A 21941-nucleotide genomic window follows, 5' to 3' on the forward strand; every position below is an offset into this window, starting at 1 on the left:
GCTATATACCGAAAAGGATTCTGAGATCACTTTCCGGTGTGAAGTGCGGTGCAACTATCTTTTCGAATGATGATAACATTGTTTTCAAGCACCTCAATTTGCCGATTTTTGACCTTAAAATTTATACAAGCTTCTTTTTCAGTGCAAATCGCTTTGTTGTAGGACGCATTCAGCTTCTCGTCACTCTCTCAATAAGCTTTAATGGGGAGGTACAGATGTGGTCCACGGACTTGCGGCCAGTGATGTTATCATAAGCGATATCTGCGCACCGGGCCTAAGAATTCGCTGAGTGGGTAGTGTGCCTCCACGAATGGTTGCCACTGAGACCTTACTGGAAGGCGCTTTCAGCCGCCGCTTTCAAGATGCTGCGCATGCAAGCACTGGTTTTCGCAACGATAGGTCTCGATATATCGGGCGGGAGTAATCTGGCGTGGCGCTAAGCTGAAGCCAGAGAAGGTTGTTTCTGCGGCTGTCATTAGCTTGAAATTATTTGTTGATGTTAGGTTATTGAACCGATTGCCTTTGTAATCGCATTTTGTTCGGAAAGCAGAGGTCACTTGTTGTAGGACTGTGCCTGAAACCGTTATCGTAGCTTCAACTTGCGCTGAACGATTACAGTTTGTCCGTCTAGAGTGGGGGGCACTCGCTTGATTGTGCCTGTTTGAGGGCCTCGGAACGATAAGAATAAAAGCCTGCTGCAAGCAGCCAAGAACTCGAGAAGCGTGAAATAGCGACGTGGTTGGGGCAGCTTCTAGGAGGCAAGACAGTGAAACAGGCTGTTAACCGCGTACAGGGAAAAACCTATGTCCAAAGCCCACCACTAAGGGGCCCTCCCAATTTGCTGGGCGCCAGGCTCTTTACCTAATAAAATATTTTCGTCATCATCACCACTTACTCCAATAATGCTGAAAGTTCACATGGTAGGCGCATGGAATGCCGAAAAGTTTGCCCCACTCAGGCATGCGTCTAGATTGACAGCCTGATGCGAGTTGGGTTAGGTTCAAACCTAATGAACGATGACATACATTGTCTAATGATTTGGAGTAATGAAGGAACATGGAGTCAGCTTCTGAAGCACGATATAAAATATGGTGGAGTTTATTAGTGAAGTGTGCAAGTTCAGTGACGAAAAAAAATGACACTGGAAAACCACCCTGCACGGGTGAAAACAGCGAATGGACTCCATGAAAGTTTACAACGTTTGTAAAAACTACATGTTCTAAAATTTTAGAGCAAGTACTCATAAGCGAGCTTGGACGCTAATTCTTAAGATGTGTTCTATTGCTTGATTTGATTAATGCAAGCACTTTTGCGATTTTCCACTCTTTTGGCAGAATACAACTATCCAGTGTTTTGCTGAAAAACATTTGTTAGTATTAATGGCTGGAGGGAATTGTCTTCTTTCAACATTTGCATTACTGCAGTCAAAACCATGGAGAAATGAAATTTCAAAGCATTAGGTAACGCCCGAAGCCTGAATAAATATTGGAGGCGTAATTACGCAGTAATACTGGTGTGTCGAAGATAGATTAGTGTTCGAAGAGTGCAAAAAGTTAAACAAATTAACCGGCTTGTCAGTAGGTGGATTGATGATGCGTGAAAATTTTTGGTGCTTGAAGACAGCACGGATGTTAAAGTGTTAGAGTAGAAATTTTCTTTTGTTTGTCGAAGTGCTGTCAAGGAAAGTATTAGTAGTGGCCTGCTATGTGTCCCAGTGCGTGTTGCTTGGCGATAGCTGAGCGGTAAGATGTCGACGCTTTTTATCTGTTTGAGAGCCGCCATACCCGTCTAGGGGTAGAATACCTCGTAGATTCTTGAATTTTGCATACAAACATATGCCGGTTAGTTTGAACAAGGCATCCAAAAATTTATGAATACGTTTCCAGCAAATTCTAACAATTCGTTATGAATTGTATCGAAGTATGCTCTATTGTAATGAAGTGCGCTCTGTTTCTTTTTTCCCAGTTTGGGACAGCCAGTGTTATTATTGGAAGTGTGCGCAGCGTGATCAGTTACATTAGTTAAAGGGGTTTTGGCTAAGATGAAATCTAAGTTGTTCGTTAGTAGATTCTGGTAGATTTGTTGACTAACTTGGTAAGTGAGAAGTCTACGAGGTCTGTTAGAAAAATATCCGACTTTATTTTTTTACGAACACCTGATGGATTTGAAGCAAGCACGCTTGCACCAGCCTACCTTGAACATTCGTGCGCATGCACAAATTTTTTCTCGCCTGCGGATAGCTTTAGTCACTGGCACGCAGTGTTTGAGGGAGGCAGTGCGCAGTGCTCTCGTCGGTTTTTTATTGCAAGCAAAATGGCGGAGCGACAGGAGCAGCGCTACTGCATCAAATTTTGCCAGAAACTAGGCGACAGCCAAGTGGAAACCATTCGGAATATTCAGACGGCTTTAGTTGATAATGATATGACCAGCACACAGATTAAGCAGTGGTACAATTGCTTTAAAGACGGCCGCACATCGGTGCAGAGAGAGCCACGCTCCGGTCGACCATCAACATGCCTAAACGACCAGGTCATTGCCGAAGTGAACGCTGTGGTGACGCGGGACCATCGTGTGACTATCCGAGAAATTGTGGAAGAGGTGGACATCACCAATTTTTCTGAACATTCCATTATCAGCGAAAATTTGGCCATAGAGAAAGATGCGGCGAAATTCACGCCGAAGCTGCTCACGGTGGAGCAAAAGCAGCTTCGTGTTGAAGTCTCACAGGATATGCTGGATTCCACAAATAGTGACCACGACTTCATCAACACCTTGATCGCTGGTGACGAGTCTTGGGTGCACAGGTACGACTCGGAAACCAAATCCCAGTCGTCACAATGGCAGCATTCCACGTCACCAAGACCAAAGAAGGTCCGCCAAGTGCGCAGCAATGTCAGAGTGATGCTGACTGCTTTATTTGACTCCCTCTGTGTGGCACACCACGTGTACGCACCACACAAAGTAAACATTGACCAAAAGAATACTACAGGGATGTCCTCCGTCGCTTGCTTGGTGCTGTGCGGCACAAGAGGCCGAAGTTGAGGTCAACAGGAAATTGGCGCATCGATCATGACAATGCTCCTGCACATTCCTCGTACTAAATTCACACTTTTTTCGCGAAAAACCAGACTGCTGTAGTTCCACAGACTCCTTACTCTCCTGATATGACCTCCTGTAACTTCTGGCTGTTTCCCAAAATCAAGAGGCCATTGAAAGGAGCACGATTTCAGACAAGAGAGGACATTATGGCTGCAACGACAGCTGAGCTAAATAGCCTTAGTCGCTTTGGGACGTTAAACCCCATAAACCAACCAACCAACCAAACTTCATTCCGAAAGGGGCCTTTTCGGAGTACTTCCAACAATGGCAGCACCACTGGGAGAAGTATGTGCAGTCCCAAGGAGACTACTTTGAAGGTGATTAGGTTTGCAACGTTCCAGTTAAGGCAGTTTTTTTTCTTCGGCGAAAGGTCGGATACTTTTCTAACAGACCTCGTAAGCATAAATCTGGGGAATCACTGACTTCGCAGTAAAATGGAGACAGAAAAACAGGCTGAATAGTGGAAGTTATGTCACGAAACTTGAAATTACCTATTTAATTCCCTTTTCAAGGGTATGACATGCAGCATACAGCATTCCCGCTTGTAATTCTCAATACCTGGGGCTTTTGAGGCATTGAAAATAATATTTTGTGCTGCTAGGGCTGTACCGGCTTTTGTAGCAACGAATACTTTACAAACATTGAATAACACCATCTGCCGGGCTAGTTGGTTGCGATGCATATGTATAGTAGATAGCACAGAGCGCTGAGCGCTCTGTACTATCTTCTTCTATTTCCTGTTTTGTGTTCGCGCTCCTGGTACATATAATTTACAAACATCGTCGGCAAACACGCATTTTTGCACTAGTCTCGTTTTATTTCCACGCAGTCGCTTAAGACGGGGACCAGGTGATCAAAAGTCAGCTTGAAGCGTATTCTTGTCCAGTGATAAAGTTCCTTCGCAGCGGAGCGGCCAAAGGCGTCGTGAAAGCTTCGGTAGACTATATAGTAGAGACGCCACTGCATCCCGCTGCCTGTTGGTATAACCGTACTGTCGCTCTGACTCGAGTGCAGCCCTTGCACGCTGTTACTTCCCCTTGGCATTATTTTGATACGCCGTAGGAGATACTGTTTCGTGGTGGCCAGCCGAAGAATGAGGCATGATGAGAGATGGACAAGGGACGATTTAATGGCCGCTGGCCTAGCGCGAGCGCTCCGTCCCGCGCCACTACCAGCTTCGTCTTCTTTGTAATATTACCCAGGGCCACCGAGCGATCATCACGATCGTAAATTGAAGACATCGATGAAGGGATGGGCGATACTGTGATGGGCTTCCAGACAAGAGATAATTTAATGGCCGCTGGCCTAGCGCGAGCGTTTTGTCCCGCGCCACTGCCAGCTTCGTATTCTTCGTAACAATACGAACTCCGTCTTCTCGGGAGCGCAGGAATCTCGCGCACAGCTTGCTGGCACGTGATATGTTTCTGGACAGCGCCGCTGAGGTGGTGTTCTCTGTATGCACAAGAACAAAAGTGCGCCTGGGAGGAAAGGTGCTTTTGAAATTCGTAGAAGATGGTGGCGCCAAGGGACAATGGTAGGATTTATCGTTGTTTGCTGGATTATGCAGAAGAGGAGGAGTCATTGCCGACATGCCCACTGTGAGAGTGCCTGCTCATTAAAGGAGCGTTCCCACCGAGAGTTCTTAACTCGATTGCTTTAAAGGCCCCGTTCGCCAGAAAATCTAGTGTAGGCGTTGTGAGCCAAAAATCATAGGTACGACTTTGGCAGGTGGCCCCAGAGAACTACCTAGGGGGCTTGTGGACACCCAGGTCACGCCACATTGCGGCGTCATCACAACCTGCACATCGGATTGTTAGCACACTACCCACTGTGGCAGATGGAAGTTAAATTAATCATTGGTCACTCCAAAGAGCAACGCGCGTCGCACAAGCCGCACCACTGGGAGCATCTGTTGTCGCTTAACCACTGCATCATTGCGCTAGGAGGTGTACGGGGACTCCCATGGATCTAAGATTTGAAGGCGGAAAAAGACCTTCTGCATATATGGCAATCTACCTAGTACGTCATCGCGTCATAGCCTTAAGGCGGAAAAGGCACTTGGGAAGGCATTCGTAAAGTGCACTTAAGGCTCGCCTTAAGGACCTTATGTGCACTTTCCGAGTAAGGATTTTAATTGCCCTTTCCTATTTTTTTCGCCATTTCAGTCTCCCTCTTTTTGATAGCCCACGCGAACTATTTTTCATTGCGGCTAAAGTATCGTTCACTCTGTGATTTCGTTCCTTACTCCTTGTGTCATTACATACGTTGCTTTGCTGCCATGAGGCCTCTGTTGATCAACTATAAGCTTAGGCTCACCTGTATCATCAGCGTAACTACGTTTACAGCAGGACAAGTGCCTCTCATATATCCCTCCATTAACCTTCTCCTATGCTATCGGCTGCCCACTTATTATCGCAAATCTTCTAGTCGCACCCATGCTTGTGAAAATACGTATGTCATACAGCCTAATGCTTACTTTATAAATAAGTCTCCAATAAAATACAAAACTACACTTTCAAGATAACAGAATCGAGATATTGAAATAGCTGACTCAAATAAGGCAAAGGACCAGTAAGCTAACCGTGCGAGCATTCAGTCACAAATATGACGGGCCCTTTTACTTTGTCTTACCTTAAGTAGTACTTTGTAGTACTACTACTAGTAGTACTAGTAGTAGTACTTACATTAAGTAGTACTTTACTTTGTCTTAAGTAGCACCTAAGCTTAGAAAATCATCCGGCATGGCTTCTGACGTCATTTTATTTGTGACAGAAATTCTAGTTATGGAAAGCTACAAAGAAATCAAGCGTCCATGCTTACCACACTGTTTCAAAGGTAAGGCTGTTGTTATTTTACTAAATAATTGAAAAGCTTGCGAGTCACTTAATCATAATCCGGAATGTTTGCTGATTTTATTAATGAAGAAAATAGAAAAACTTTGTTTTCTTTAATTTTTGCGTGCCTTCTCTCCTTAAATCTATTGTTTAATAATAATAAAATATGTTTAGGGATTATGCTTGTTTGCAGACTCCACGCATATTATATGCATTCGTTATTGGAAATCTAAGTCTAACCACTCTTGAGGTACCGTCCACATCACCGCACTTGCAACAAACCAAATTTAACTCGTTGAGACAGGCTCACTTTGCCGTGAAAGAATGTATGCAAGTTTGGCGTTAGTCACAGGGAGGTTTCATCGCGTGTACGACGACAAAGCTGTGCCTCATGGAACAACCGTCGTCCGTGGGGAGTGTGTTTTTTGCCAGCATGTTGCGGATTTCCGCGCGGAAGGAACCACGTAGATCTTCCGGAATATTGGCCTCCAGCTTGAACACCGGCACGTAAAGATCTGTAAGTAGAAAAAGTGAGCATATACGCTATTTCTTAATATCGAGGCCATGTAAGAATTGGAGTCAGCCAATAGCTTTTTGCTCTGGTTGTCCCTAAAAGTGTAATAAATCTGCGTAAGTGCTGTGTAGAGCTTTTGATACATCTTAACGTGTCCCAGCTAAATGCAACCAAGCTTTTAAAAAACACGGGATGTCCTAACCGTCTGAAACCAAATGAGGGTTGTTTAGAGTCGCGTGACCTAGTCTGCAGTATTTTTTTCGTTCTTCAAGGTTGACTAATTAGTTACGCTTAATTAACTAACTTTTTAATTATTGACTTGAGGAACAAAGTGTCAATGGAAAAGTGGTAGATCGCTTTGAGAAACAGCTTACTGAGACATTTGCAGCAAAGTAATATTTACGTAAAGCAGTTTTTTTACCGGCCTTTAACCATAACCCGCACAATACGAAAAAGCTTCCACATGACAACTGTGCCACTTCAACGTCCCAAGACGCGCCTTAAAGAATAAAATCCATTTTTTTTCTGAAGTCCTCTCCTCCATGAGACTTTGGGTGCACATTGGGGCAGAGAAGCGAGCGAGAAGCTGGTCACGTGATAACTTTCTAAATAAGTGAAGCTACGTAAGTCGTAACTTGACGGAAACTGCACTACTAGCGGTTTTTGAGGCGATCTAAAACTTTTCCATTGACACTTTCTTCCTGAAGTCAATAATTAAAAAGTTAGCTAGTTAAACCTAACTAATTAACTTGGAAGAGAGAAAAAAAATACTCAAGACTAGGCCACGCGACTATGAACAACCCTCAGTTGGTTTCACTGGACTAGGACACTTCGCCTTTCTTAAAAGTTTGGTTACATTTAGCTGGGATACCCGGTATAAATTCACACCTAACGCGCGAAACGGGGAAATATTTTCAAGGTTTTTACAGAGAGAACTGTTGGGGAATGTTTCTCCGCTCTGCCCCGTTGGCTAGCACTGCACCACACTCATTCGTCAGCATTTAATGACTGCATGCAGCTCCACTGGGACGGGCCACAGTTATTGGCCTTCTTGTCGCGACACTACGTACGACGTCACTGTAACGTGCCATGCCACAAGGAGAAGCGCGAACGCAGCGACGTCTGCCGTCGCCAGTCGGCGATATATTCAGCCTGCTTTGCCTGAAGCTTGTACGAACGTTATTGCGGTTCTCAGAGAAACAATGAGAGCCTTTCGCATGTGGTGTGATGGGAGCCTGGCGGTATCGGGAGGCGCAATTTCGCGCGATAGACCGGCCTCGGTGGTAACAGGGAGGATCGTATATTGTGAGGATCGTAAATAGCAGTTTCGGCATTCTTGTGGAGCCGTCGGTACTCTGCCATTTAATATTTTAAGCAGTCCCTGTTAGGAAATGTATCTTTTGAGGCGCCTCGTAAATGTTTTCTCTGTATGTATGCAATCGCTCTATGTTATGGTTTGCCCTAATCATGTCCCATATTTTCTTCGGCAGCCAAAGAAATGGCGGCTTAAAAGGTTCCTACGCAACATCATGGATTCCTAGTGCTTAGAACATTCGCACTACACCGTACAGCTGGTCGTGGATACCGCGGGACAATATGCCTGTAATAACCTTTCTGTGGATGGTTTAAGGCAATGTACTTTCGTTTCAACCGGTCACGCTAAAGCAAGATGGCTATTGATATGGTTGTGATTTATAGGGGTTTTACGTCTCAAAGCGACTCAGGCAATGAGGAGGGCCGAAGTGAAGGGCTCTGGTAAATGTCAAGAGTTTGTCCCAAAAATGTTAACGTTGTGGTGGACATTCATGTTTCAAGACCTTTAATGCCTTCCCCTCTGTCGAAAACTATTAGGGTCGTTTTTGCGAAGCAACAATTCCCATACCTCTGTCGAAGAATTGAGAGAGTTCGTCCCTATCTCTGCGTATATACATAGCAACTGTTGTTTTTATTTCTACTGTCATTGCTTTTTCTTTGTAATGACCATATCCAACATTATTGGTCGAACATTTTAATATTGTAAAATTATAACGCACAGCTATGGAAATATTGAGCATAATGGTTCATGCTTCCAAAGTGAAGCAAAATTTCTTGTAAAGTTTTTTCCATCTGCTGCACAATGTAATTAAGGCTACCATGAGAACCAATGGAGAACGCTTTGACGATGCAAAACATGTTAACAGCAAAAGAATTTAAGCCTGCTGACGGGAGATCTGCCGATATACTGAATGTTATCGTCAAATCTTACATTATTGATTCGAGGTGGAAAGCCAAGGAACAGGACGACATGATAACAGGTCAAGTTTCACATTGAATAGCTGCGCGTATAGCGCGAGCGTTCGGTCCCGCGCCACTGCCCACTTCTTCGTCAATTGCGTTACATTACCCGGGGCTACCGAGCGATTGTCCAGGTCGATTGTTTGAATTCTAAAGGGTGAGGTGACGGGGAGCATGGCTAGAAAGGATAGAACTTGAAAAGCTTGCCACCGAGATGAATGAGAAGATCTGATGAGATGTTGCCCCCAGAGCATCAGGGCCAGTGGTTGGTCGCCCAGAGTCGAAGTTCAAGGTTTATGGACTCGCCAGATAGCTTGGGCGGGGTTGTCGTGCTGGTCATAGCTCTTCTGGTTCCGGTCATCGTGTCTTGTGGTCGGGGCTGGGGACGGGGCGGGGAAAGCGGCTGATCGCTTCCGGTCAAGTCGAGCTTGGGTTGAGCGGAGCGGCGGAGTACAGGGGTGGTATTCTCCCGGTGTCCCCTTTTGCGACAGCTCGCATTAGGGCGGGGCCTAAAAAATTGCGTACAGTTGCTCGAAGAAACAGAAACGCCGCCGGCACTTCCGCCGGGGATGCTTTCATTCACTCCGAAAAGCGACAATTTACCACTGCTTATTCACTAGCAGCAGTGGTTTCGTATCTTTGATTAGTAGTTGTTAATTATTGCAGATATGATTATTTTTTATTTCAAGCAGCATAATGTACATACTACAAACAATGAGTACTTATAATGCCATCTCGTCGCAGCGGGCAACGTCTGCTTCTTCGTCTGTTTACGACGGTGCAAAGTAAGTTCGCATGACGAGCGGCAGCCCGGCTCAGCAGACGGTAATTTGGCCGCGCCGCAAGAATCCCTGCTTTACTGCTGCTCGCTCCGATGCAGTGCGAGGAAAGGCGATTCAGTGTTGTCGTGTGCCGACTCGCACGACAGCCGCGGCGACATCTAAAAGCTTCGTCGGTCAAAGCAAACGGGTCGCGGTGTCCGCGGACACGGCACTTTTCTTCACGGCTCACAAAACCAGGCAAGGAGAGTGGGATCCATGGCGTCTATTATCAATTTCGTAGCCCGTCGCCCGCGCGAATCGCTTCAGCGCATTCCGTTGTTCGACTAAGCGTAGTAAATTGGGGCGACGTCACGATGACGTATCAGGAAGGCGGATCCGTGTCATCACGCCACCGTCACCGCGGCTAGAGCAAATCAGCGAAGAGCGAAAGCGACATGTCGCAAAAGGCAACAACGGGAGAATACCACCCCAGGTTTCCTGGGCCGACGGCTAAGGCGAGCAGAAGGCGACAATGCTCCAGAGGCTGGGATGACAATGTTACCCCGCACCTCACACCAAATAACACGAGGCCCGGATTACATGATGACAGATCAAGTATGATTTTTAATGGCTGCGGGCCTAGCACAAATCGTCCGTGCTGCGCCACTGATTCTTTCCTCGTACTCTTTGTAACATTAAATATAGAAAATATTGCGTTCATGAACTCTTTCCCCATCAAAAATGCTTTTTTTCTAGAACTGTCGGGTATGGAAAAACAATTCTTCGCTTAGTGGATGGCTCCAAGCGTTCCATTATCTGAGGTGAATTAAAGCTGCAAGGCACATGTCCGTAAGGTCCCTCTAAGCAGTTTGTGCAACAAGAAATCACCTTTCGCACCTCACCTTGTTGAGCGAGATTGCACCCAGCTATTATATTAATTCAGGGGCTGGGGAAAAAAAGACAAACCGAAAACTTAATGCGATGCTGCTTACTTGAATTTTTATACACATGGAAAAAAGAATTCAGACTGGCCAAAAAGCTTTACAAAAAGAGCAAACCATGGTTTGGCGTTTGGATAGGAGTCCTGCAGGCTGGATGTGTATAAATACGCGGGAGGTGTTAACTCTCGATATAGCGCATCAAATAGCCCGCAGTGACTGGAACTTGTACCGTGGCTGCAACGCCTTTATTAGTGCCATAATAGGAACCTCCACAATTACTTCGACCGCTGGGCAGTTCTTTTACCGCCTATCAACATTTTCTCAAGCAATCACACAGCTAGAGGGATAAACTGTCCTCTCGACGCTGCCCTCCGCCCTGAAAGAAAATTTGCAAGGTTTCAATACGCATCAATTATCTATTTCATTGCTCTAGCTAGTGGTAGGGCGAGTATTTTGGTGTCAACGTCAATAATCAGCAAACGGGCAGTGATGCCAGAAGTGGAGTACTTCGTATTGATTTTAATCTTGTAGGCTTAATTACATGCACTAATGCTGCACAGCACACAGGAGTTTTCTTTTATTTCCCCTCAATCGAAATCCAGCCGCCACAGCTGGTTTTTAATTCCGCGTCTTCGAGCTAGGCAGCCAGAGAGAGGATCCTCTTGTTAGGGATCAGCGATTGTCCTTTCTGAAGGCCGACCGTGAGGACCTCTGCTATAGTAATTTGCAAGGGTCATCGGACCATTTGGCTCACTTCCGTCGCCCAACCATTTACTTGATTCTGTTTGATATCTACTCCTTCCCCGCAACCAGTCGTCACATATTTCCCTCATAGCTAACTTTTACGGACTTTGGAACCCAAAATATGCAAATAATGCAGGAGGCAAAAGCGTTCAATGTATATTCTTTCGTTTTTATATTTTGCAGAAATCGGTCAAATAATTCAGGAGGCAAAAGCTTTATATGTATATTCTTTTTTTTTATTTTTTCCACAAATTGGTCAGAAAAATGGGTGTAGCGCCTTTTGACATGCACTCTGCACATCGTTGCTGCTAATCCGGCAGGGCAGCGTTCTGTCGCTCACACCGCGACTCTTGCGGCGGGGCCCTGCCAGGACAAGTGACTGTCAAAAAATTTCTACTTAAGGTAGAATGCCCCATATCAAATCTCCTTTTCCTGCACATACCCAACAATTCTGTACTAAAGCAGTTTTAGTGGGAAAGTGTTTATGAACGCAATTTTTTCATATAGTGTAAGATTTCAATACAGCAATCAATATATCTGCATACCACCTGACGGTATCGCCAAAAGCATTCCCGATTGTTTTTGTGGCAGACCTAACTACTCCATGTAATCGATGGATACATTTCAATAAAGATACACCTATTTATCAGGAGATTTAAGTATTACCATCAATACTTCCAAACAGTGTCATAGAATTTTTCCAGTTTTCAAAATTTTTGTATGAGAATGTTGGATATGGCCACTTGAAATGTTCGGAAATTTGGGAAAGGTGCACAGTTTCGGCTCTTACGTTTCCCTGAATGTCAGTAAAAATTCCTTTTTCTATCAGTTCTACCTTTCGAATTTCGTGCAACAAAGAAATTCTCTGAATGAAACATCACTAGCCATGGTCGACTCCTCGATATGGTATGCTGCTTTAGCAGCTGCTTTAGCGCTTGTGTGTGTGTTTCCTCTCTTTTTGTCCGTGTCTTTGTTTGCGCTATAACATTTCTAACTGCTTTAGCAGGAACTACTTTTCTGTATAGCTATGCAAGCCCTTTGCTACGAGTGTGCGCGAGCATAAAGAAAAACCTCTGTTGGAAAAAATAAAAATAAATACCCACCAATCCATGATTCCACATCTGGCATCTTCCAATGGCTGTCATAAACTGAGCACGACACGAGGGCCAGACCTGCCTCATCCAGGGCATTCTTCTCCGCTTCCACCACTTTCTCAGCCACAATAGGTGGTTCAAAGAAGAAGCGGTCCGAGTATATCTTTGTCGGGTCCTGCAAAATTGAATCGAAGAAAAATTCTCGTAGCAGTAACAAAAGAAAAGAAAGCATACTGAGAGGCCAGTTTGCTGGATGCATTGCTTGAACGAGGAAAGTAATGTTGAGGCATTACACAGAAAACGCCGGTATAGGACAGGCGCTAATCCTGTATTCGCCTTCTAACAAGATAGTGTTAAGAAGATGGCGCAAAAATCCGGCTTTGTCATTGACCGCGAGCGGAAAATCCCCGGAAATACCCAGAGAAGGAACCTAAGAGGCATTGGACCACCAAAGCCACGTAATCTTGTGCCGTCATCTCAACCAGCCAACCGAGTAGTAACCAAACTGCACACCGTGGATGGTGGCAGTTAAATAACGATTGGCCGTGAACGGTTGCTCGAGATGAGTAACCTGGATAGCACAAGCCCCACCCATGAGAGCCCCTGCCATCGCAGGGCAGCACCACGACATTTAACCACTGCACTACTCTGGCAGGAGTGGTATGCGGACTCCCAGTTATTTACGGATGTTAGGCATAGGATGGACAAGTCCGCTCATAGCGGTTAAATCCATATATACAAATTGGGCGTTCACTACTTAACATTCATACAGCCCTGGTAGCCCTGATACCACTCCTGGAGTGGTTCAACCATTAAGCATTGCGCTACCGCCGTGCGATGGCAGATGCTGCCCCGGTTGTACTTCTGCGACACACGTTGCTCATCCCGAGCAACCTTTGACGACCAGTGATTATTTACCTGCCACCTGCCACGGTTCGCAGTGCACTCACAATTCGGTTGGCAGGTTGTGATGACGTCACAAGATTACGTGGCCTTCAAGGTTACTTCTCGGGGATTTTTAGAGCTTTTTTAGCTCTACTAGTCGTGTTTCTCAATGTCATGTGAGCGCAGTTTCATACAGGCAACCCTGCGTGGCCTCCGCGTAACAATACGTATATTACATGTGACTACACGACAGTGTCGTAGGAATCACGGATACGTGGCGGAGGAATCACGGATACGTGGCGGCGATGCTCGAACGGCTGTATATATCACAGTCCAGCCGTAATTGAGGTCGTACCCCTTAGTACCAACATTTGTATAAAGTATGTGGGCCACTCGTTTGGCGCAAACGGTTATGGGTGATCTCAAACGATTCGGTATGTCACGGAGCACGAAGTGCCTAGTTGTCTCGGAGCCTAGTCTACGCGGGGGATTCGCACCGGCAACATTTGCTCCCCCAAATCATGCCCCCCGGGGATCTTCAAACGGCCATTGCGGCCGAACCGTTTTTCGCAGAATGTGCCGGATGGTGTCAAACGATTCGTCGTATTGTGCTGCACATGCTAAACGTAATCTGGATATAAACAAAGTTGGTATGGTAGATTAGTGTAAAATCTATTATCTAGATGGCGCTGATTGTATTCTAATAGTTGGCGTTGCGCGTAGGCTGCCCTGTCAGTTGTATATAAACGACCAGACTCCTCGTTCTCGCTGCCACACGATGATGGAAGGGAGCCAGACACCAGGCCGCCGCATGCGCCAACGTTATATCGCTACTTCCAGACAGCTTCCGATGATCCGGACCAACGATTGCTTCACTAGAATGCTTTGCGTGCGCATCGAGAACGGAAGCGTGCTCGACTAGAATTCCAGATCTAACGCTCGGTATTCTTCGCTGCCTCAGCATCGGCTAATGTTTCGTGGAGTTCTTGCTCGCGGCCCACGACGCCACCTTTTCTGCGACAGCAGCTCTTTAACGCTATTGTATTAAAAAGACGCCGGCAAGTAGCACTAGAACACGACATTTCGGAAGCCTTATTGATAGCGCTCTGATCATCCCATTGGCTGGGTAATATATGCATGAAAAATCGACCAAGAAAACGTGTGTATATCTGGTCATGATGTCCGAAATTTAGACGCAGTGCGTTAGCTTTCGTTTTGATGGTCAGCAACTCCAGCTGCGTCTCTTATGTTGCGAGTGTTTTCGCAAGAGCAGCTTTTTTTTTTATTTCCAGCCAAATTTGCGGTGATTTATCAGCACGTGCTCAACGAGAGTTCTCAAGCAAACGTTGGCGTTCTAGCATTGTGACATGATGCTTTAATACCTTTCTGACAGTTATTCTACTCGGCACTGTACACAACATCACAGCCAGAATAATGAATAGCTTAAACAAACAGAATGGGATCTGCCTTCCGGCGTGCTGCCCTTTAGGTTCAATATAACTTCTCGCAACTCTCCAGCGGCTATGCGGTCCACGTGCTTTTAATAGCAGGTGCAGGACGAGGGGAAGATTTCCTAGCATCAACATCACACGAGACAGCAGCCTGCCTCGGCAGAAGCCCAGAGCCCGGTGATGCGTCCTCTTGCAGCTTGCGTGCCACTGAAATGCTGAAAAAGCTACAGTATCCGCTGTCTGCAACTAATCTGCACTGTCTGATATTCACTGCCATGCCTTCAATAATATTGCATATTTTTGTGTCGGCCTGAATGAAAAATGCTACCAAGCACCAATTCTTTTCAGCAGCGGCATGCACCTAATCACGGGCCATGAACGGGTGTTTCCTGACAGAGGGACTATATCATTTAAGCAGCCCATCTGGGTACTCGCACAAGGCCGTGCTATGGAAGAGGCAAGGCGACTTTTTGGTGTCATCTCGCCTGGAGGTGTAGGAGTTCTCCCAGCTACGTTCTTGCAAGCGTTGAAAGTTCACCTTCAGTCCAGACAAAAAATAGGAAACCGAAACATGGGAATTGGCCGTCCATGGCAATAACTGATTTTGAAGCAATTCCTTCTTCTGCACTGCTAATCTCAGGCAAACTACGGTCCACCAGAAAGCAACTGTCAATGTAAAGAAAAAAACGTGGGAAGGGGTTGAAGGTGGGCTAGCTCACTAATGAAACTGGCTCAGCTGCGTGTCGTTACCGCCAAACTCTCAATGAAAACCCGTAGCTGAATGGCGGTCTCGGAGAGCGCCAAAGCCCGGCTCAGAAGAGCTTGAAGCATGGTACTTTTGTTTGTTCGTGCTCATAGCCGTCGTCGTGTTGCTTTATCAATTTATTTGCGGCTCAAGATGCGGCGACATTTATCTCGAATGATCACATCCAGAGGAAACTGTTTTGGCATTGTTCTATATTCTTGTAGCCGCTTTGGCGTTTTATCTCGAATGTTCTTATCGAGCTTTCAAAGTAGCGCGGCCAGAAGAGGCGGTGATTCTGTACTTCGACGACCGCCGAGCACTATTGTTGCTGTCGCGGCCACCGGGTTTAATTGTTCTTGGGTGCAAGGCAGATAAATAAAGAGTTCGTTTAAGAAAAACTTCAGTCTGAATGTCAGTCGTCCACGGCACTGGGCGCATTTGTTTTTCAGTCCCGGACTGTCCGGGACTACTTGCGGACTCGAGTCCGGTATTTGTTTTTCTCGGGCAGCCCGAAAGCTCCGACTACCTGCCTGCATCGCCATAGCAACGCGTTCGTTTTTAGCCTATGGCAGTCCGCGGGCTGCTTGGGGCTGCTGAGAAGGCAGCAGACGATAGATGCGCGCCGCGCTGGCAGCCATATTGAGTTAGACTCCGTGTGCATTTTGAGTATTTTTCATGTTCCTGGAGGTCGATATCATGCGTTAAACCTTCACATGAGCTCCGTAGCTGCTCTCTGAGCCATCGCAATACTTTTTGTTCTTGCATCTTCGTTTATTTTCTTGAGATCCACCGCACACGGACGCGCGTTCGAAGCTGCGAGCGCGTATTGTTTGCTCGTGTCGTCAAGAGGTTCTCGTTCGCTTGTTTTGCGACATGCTGTCTGTACGCTTACCTGAAAGCATCGCAGGTGAACCACTCGTATACTGGAGCAGCTATAGAGCTTGTTGTCAACATTTTTGCGAAGGCTTTCGTCTCTCTGCCTATCCGCAACGAGTTGGGCTACTTTTTGCGAACTTCGCCGCAAGCAGTAGCGGCGAGCATACCTCCGAAGCTGATTTCTGTAATGCACCTACGCTAAGCTGACAGTACAGTCTTTAAATCGACTCAGTATCATGATCGAGCGCACGGCGTTGCTTCGGCGTTGCTTCGGCGTCGTGGTGGCCGTGGCTTGCATCGTCTGCTAGCAGATGACAGCGTCCTTGTACGGTAACCGAGGGGGAGCCCGGCTCTGGCGGCGAGTTCGAAAGCAGCCTATGGCATGCCTATGGCAAGTAGGTCATGTGACCATGACGCTTTTCCTGTCCGAGCGGAAGCCGAGACCTGCCAGCAAGTAGTCCGGGACTGGAAAAACAAATGCGGCCACTGTCGTCATCACGGGACAATATGAACGCGGTCGACCTTATTATGCACAGCGACCATGGCGGCTCCTGTGCCGAAGCGGGTTGCTTTTTTAGCAATTTTGACTAAGATGTAACGTGTTGGGTGCCTTGCATGGCAGTGAAGTGCAAGTTGGGCGCCACAGTATAAGTAGCTTCAGGGGCCAGCAAACGGAAAAACTGAGATAGAGCAAGAAAAATTCTCCTCCTCTGTTGTTCACTAATGCTTGTTGACGAATGCTAACTTACATATCTGAAACGGTTAAGGGACCAGGTTTGATTGTAGAAGCGCTCACCTTCATCATGAATGCTCTCGCTCTGCAGGAGGCTATGAATCTTTATATAACACATTGGAATGAGGGCAAGTTTCTGGTAGAAAAATAACTGTAATTCTGTAGGTTACATCAACAGTCATTTTTATCGGGAGCACTGCTTCTATATCTAGTGAAAAGACCGATGAGGTTAACGGAAGGAAAGCACGCACCCTTCATTGATTATTCAAAGACAAGAAAGCACCACAATGTGGCTTGTTATGTTCTAAACAACTCCCTATGCCGTGTGCTGAAACGCCATCATGCGACATTTTTGGCACTGTGCTTGCTACATTCGACGCCTTGTTCCTGTCAGGCCTGATTCTGCAACACCCTCGATTTCATATTTCGTTCTAATGCAAGGATAATTGGTTGCGAACTTTTTATCTCCGGGCTCCATTCCATCTGCTCCGGGAATCTTTTTTCATCGTCATCTCCTTTACAAGGCAGAATTGGTAACAGGTTTCCTGCCCGCAATACTTAAATACCCGGCTTGCGTCTGCATATCTCGTGCAGCTCTCGTCCTGAAGCTATCGCCGTGGATGGCGATTTCGGGGGGCGTTACAAAAATGGTACTAGACTAGCGGAACATGCACAGCTTGTTCGTGACTTCAAAAGCCTGCATGTTCGCCTGTGTGTTTTTATTTCCGCAAAGTGCCGATTCAGAAACCGATATCACATCGCGCGCTATTTGCACCATTGGCTCTTTTCTGTCCTTTTGCCGGGCATAACCCATTTTCATAAGTTCGCGGTCTCGATGCGTCTAGCCCATTCCGGTCAACGCTGGAGTGCGCATGGGAAGCCTATTTCCAAAACCCCTGCGTTTGTATTGTAAGAAGGGAAATAATTTATTTGATTTTAACAGCTGCAACCAGTGATTACCGTCGGCGCCAAGCTTACTGGGAATTGCGCTCGGCGAGTGCTGGACTCCCAGAGACATCTGAAAGAATTGCTGCCAAAAAATATTATGATCTTACTTTGAGCGGAAAAGCATGCTTCCGGCGTGTAGACCGCCAGCAAGATCTGGCGATGTCGGTGGGTGAACGTCGGTGGCCCAGTGAAGCAAATGAATAAAAATGATTAAAAAAATATCAGTGACTAGGAATTGAATTCCCGGCGGTGTGACTAGATCAGCTTCGCTGCCCTCTGCCGTAGAGGACTAGGCTCTCGGCGCAGCTGAACACGGCTCGTGTTAAACTGCAACACTCTCCCGCGCTCTGCATTGCACAACGTCTTCTACATCAACTAATACTACCATCAATCGAATATTTCGCGTTTTGAGCTATGAGGCGGTGCTGACAGATAGGTGTGCTCTGCAGGCGTTGGAGCGGAGAGCGTTGCCTTGCACTAGAGAAATACGCGTTGGCGTTGGCTATATTGCTGCGGTAACGCCACTCTTATGCATAGGGCCGCCGCGGTGGCTCAGTGGCTATGGTGCTCGGCTGCTGCCCCAAAAGACGCGGGTTCGATCCCGGCCGCGGCGGCTGGAATTTCTTTGGAGGAGAAATTCTAGAGGCCCGTGTACTGTGCGATGTCAGTGCACGTTAAAGAACCCCAGGTGGTCGAAATTTCCGGAGCCCTTCACTACGGCGTCTCTCATAGCCTCAGTCGCTTTGGGACGTTAAACCCCATAAACCAAACCAAACCTTATGCATAGGCCCCGGCGTACAACAGGTAAATTGGCAATGACGATGAAAATGACTATGACGCGAATAACTGGCTCCCTTGGCCACTGGACACCTCAATCGCGCTTTCAGGTACGTAGTGGTGGGGTCCATTTGCAAAAACTGGGCTTTCGCACGATATTTTGTGCTGAACCATGCTAAACTGCCAGCCGTCTTTCTTTCTTTCCCGCGTAAAATAATTCTCACATTTCCTTTTGTCTATCCATAGCGTGACCGCATACTTCGCTAACGGCTTAGTATACCAACGTTCTTCGCGACCAGGAGCAGTTGATCATCCTTGCATTCGGAGCCTTGTGACCTCTTCGTTCAAAGCGAGCACTCAAAATTGATGGTCGCGCCAACGAGCAGCACATGGCTAAAGAGAGAAAAAGTAAAGTACTCATCTCAGGAAAGTGATTTCGGATTGTGTTAGTGACACTTCAATTGCCCTGTGCAATGCTAACGTGAATTTTCTGTCGTGTCTAGTGTCGTGTCGTGTCGTGTGTCGTGTCGTGTGTGAATTTTCTGTCGTGTCTAGTGTAGTGTCGTGTCTTTGCTGTCGTGTCTAGTGTTATAATTTTCTCCTGGCTAGTTTTCTGGTTACTTGTTAGGCTGCGCCTGCGTAGGGCTGTGGATATGTATACCATGGCTCTACCTTGGATAAATGAGTTGCAAGTAGCACCCGTGTTTGTCTTTCTTTCTGTGCCGTGTGTCGTGTTTGTGCTGAAAAGATGAACACTTTGTCAGAGAACCTACTAGCCATACATGTCACTCTTACATAGCGAGAAAACATAATTTCACACCCCTTTTCTTTTACCGAGAGTCGGTGCACCGCGAAAGGCGACGCGATCTGCTTTATCGATCAGCGGCTTGGGCATTGAACCGGCATATGCTGCCGATTCCGATCTAAGTACGGCGCGGGTAAGGTAGGAGTTACGGTTACACAGATGCCTGCGAAGTACGAAAGAGGGGCGTGTGCTGTAAGGAGGCGCAGAACGCACTTTTGCCCCGTTTTTCCCAGTCCTACTGTGATCGTGACAGTGGACTGTAGGGGAAGGTTATGAATGAAGCACATGTGAAGGAATCTCATTCACACACTACGAAATTTGAATAAATTGGCGGATTCGCATGTTTGCGGGAGCGACTGCATCAATCATCGCCAATTCCGATACTGTTTGCATGCATATAGACAGGGATCAAGTCAGCCAAAAAACTCACTGGAACGTAGGTCTTCCACTGCTTCATGCAGCTGAGCTTGTACATGACGTCAGTGATTACAGATCCAGTAAGGGTCACGAGTGCGCACTCGCCGCCGTCTTTCAGTAGCCGGTACATGTTTCGGTACGCTCTCTCCAGGTCTCGAACGCACTGCAGCGCCAAAAACGAGTATATGCGGTCGAACTGACCGTACTTGTGCAGCAGCGGTTGCGGGTCGTCGGCCTCGATGTCCAGATGATCGTAAGTGATGTTAGGGTGACTGGCATGCTCCCGGGCATAGTCAAGCAAGAGGTCCGACCTGTCAACGGCAACAATTCGACGACAGGGACGCAGGTGGTCGAGCAGGGCATCTTTGGTGAACCCTCCTGAACCGCAGCCAATGTCGAGATGCTGCTGTCCTGCGCCGGTGGCACGCACGAAGTGCACACGCTCTAGGGCGTCGAGTTTGTGTTGGTAGCCGGGTTTCTTCGCGTTCTTCAGCGACGATGGGTCGATGTAGCAGGAGGGTTCAGACTTCTCCGACATCGTGCTTCTGCTGATGACGGACATGTTCGCGAGTCCTTCGTGTCGGTTTTCTCGTTATCTGAAGTTGTGTCCGTTCAAACGGGTGCTGCGCTTGCCTGCAGGTGGAACTCTGCTTGTCGGCTGCTGCAGAAGTGGCAGAAGATAAGAAGCATAATGCTAGAGCACTGGTCCGAGGTCAGTGCTATCGAGTGTGCTAAGCATACAAGGGCCCAGAAACAACTTGACATCATTTCCACAGAGAAAAGGTGTCAAGAACCGTGCAAATCTCGAGCGCATAGACAACGCTGGTAGATAGTGCCTTTATAGCAGTGCCCGATATTGTCAACGAGGTGCATAGGGCTACTTGACAGGGCAAAAATAAAGAAAACACCGATTTCTTCATACTTAGCAGCGCCAAAAACGAGGACATAAGCGAACGAGGAGACACAACACTCGTACACTTTTGTCCCGGTTTTCTGCGCTGCTAAGTATGAATCTACACCAACTAGCCCAAATTTCTCTTTTTATTAGCCGATTTCTTCTCTTTTATTGAGCAAAGAACGTCGGACGACAGCGATGTCAAACCATCTCATATTTCTAGAAGCTTGTCGAGATTAGACTCCACAATAAGTTTGAAGGAAACAGCCTACGTGTTCGCACCGGCGTCTCCAATATCCAATACTTAAGCGAACACCCTATTTTCATACGATCTAAAGCTTTTACGTTCAGAATTATTTCCTTTGCATCCTCTAGGACAACAAATCATGCTACAAAACTCAAAGCTATGGCTGTGTGTATTAACTATATATGTTTTAATATTATCACATAAACATGGAATATTTGCGGCATTTATGGATATGCGTGGTACTTTTGGGAAGATCTGAAGAAACATTCGCGACCATTTAAAATGCTTCAAGTTCTTTCTACCTTTACTTCTAGTGAACAATAGATATAATTATTTACAGTATATAAAAATACTAATTGGTGGTAAGTACGCATACTAGCTTTTTCTTATTCAAGTGAAAATTTGCACGTGAGCTTTTGAACACTAAAGTCTCCAAAACCAGATGCTTAAACAGGTTGTAAAGTTCGTGAAACTGGAGTAATTACTTGTTGCAAGTTTCGTAGCCGCCAGTTGACCTCACTCATTCATCTGGCTGTAGTTAATATTGCGAAAGTAGGAGGAGCCTTTGTGGTGGCAGCCAGGAGTCAAGTATGCACGCTGTGTACAGTCACGGACAAACTTTCAGGAGCGCATACGCTATAAACGAAGCTCATACCTCTATTATTAAGCGCCGGCTGAAGACCTCCCTTGTGTCGGTGAAAAAAGGACCACCCTTGTGCCGGTGAACTTTTCTAGCTGCTTTGTTAGCTGCTTTGTTAGAAGGAAACGTGGTCCAGAGACTTTTGTTCCAGACTGTACATTGTACACGCCAGAAACTAAGCCACGCATCCACATGAGTTGTAAGGTCTAGCCGCTTCTCTCACACCACACACTAGCGAGAATCAGTGCCTCCGCTGAAGCT

General features: G+C 46.6%; 1 protein-coding gene across 1 annotated transcript; it reads right to left on the bottom strand.

Moving 5' to 3' along the window:
- Nucleotides 1-6275: 6275 nt before the first annotated feature.
- LOC149360827 (juvenile hormone acid O-methyltransferase-like) lies at nucleotides 6276-20540 on the bottom strand. The gene is made up of 3 exons (XM_089569402.1): nucleotides 19912-20540; nucleotides 12271-12436; nucleotides 6276-6448 (listed from the first exon to the last, which is right to left on the bottom strand). The coding sequence occupies exons 1-3, from the start codon at nucleotides 20458-20460 to the stop codon at nucleotides 6276-6278; spliced, it is 888 nt and encodes a 295-aa protein (XP_089425528.1). The 5' UTR covers nucleotides 20461-20540.
- Nucleotides 20541-21941: the final 1401 nt, after the last annotated feature.

Source organism: Amblyomma mixtum, chromosome 2, assembly GCF_055824585.1.
Source record: "Amblyomma mixtum isolate Tamu chromosome 2, ASM5582458v1, whole genome shotgun sequence".
NCBI classification, from domain to species: domain Eukaryota; kingdom Metazoa; phylum Arthropoda; class Arachnida; order Ixodida; family Ixodidae; genus Amblyomma; species Amblyomma mixtum.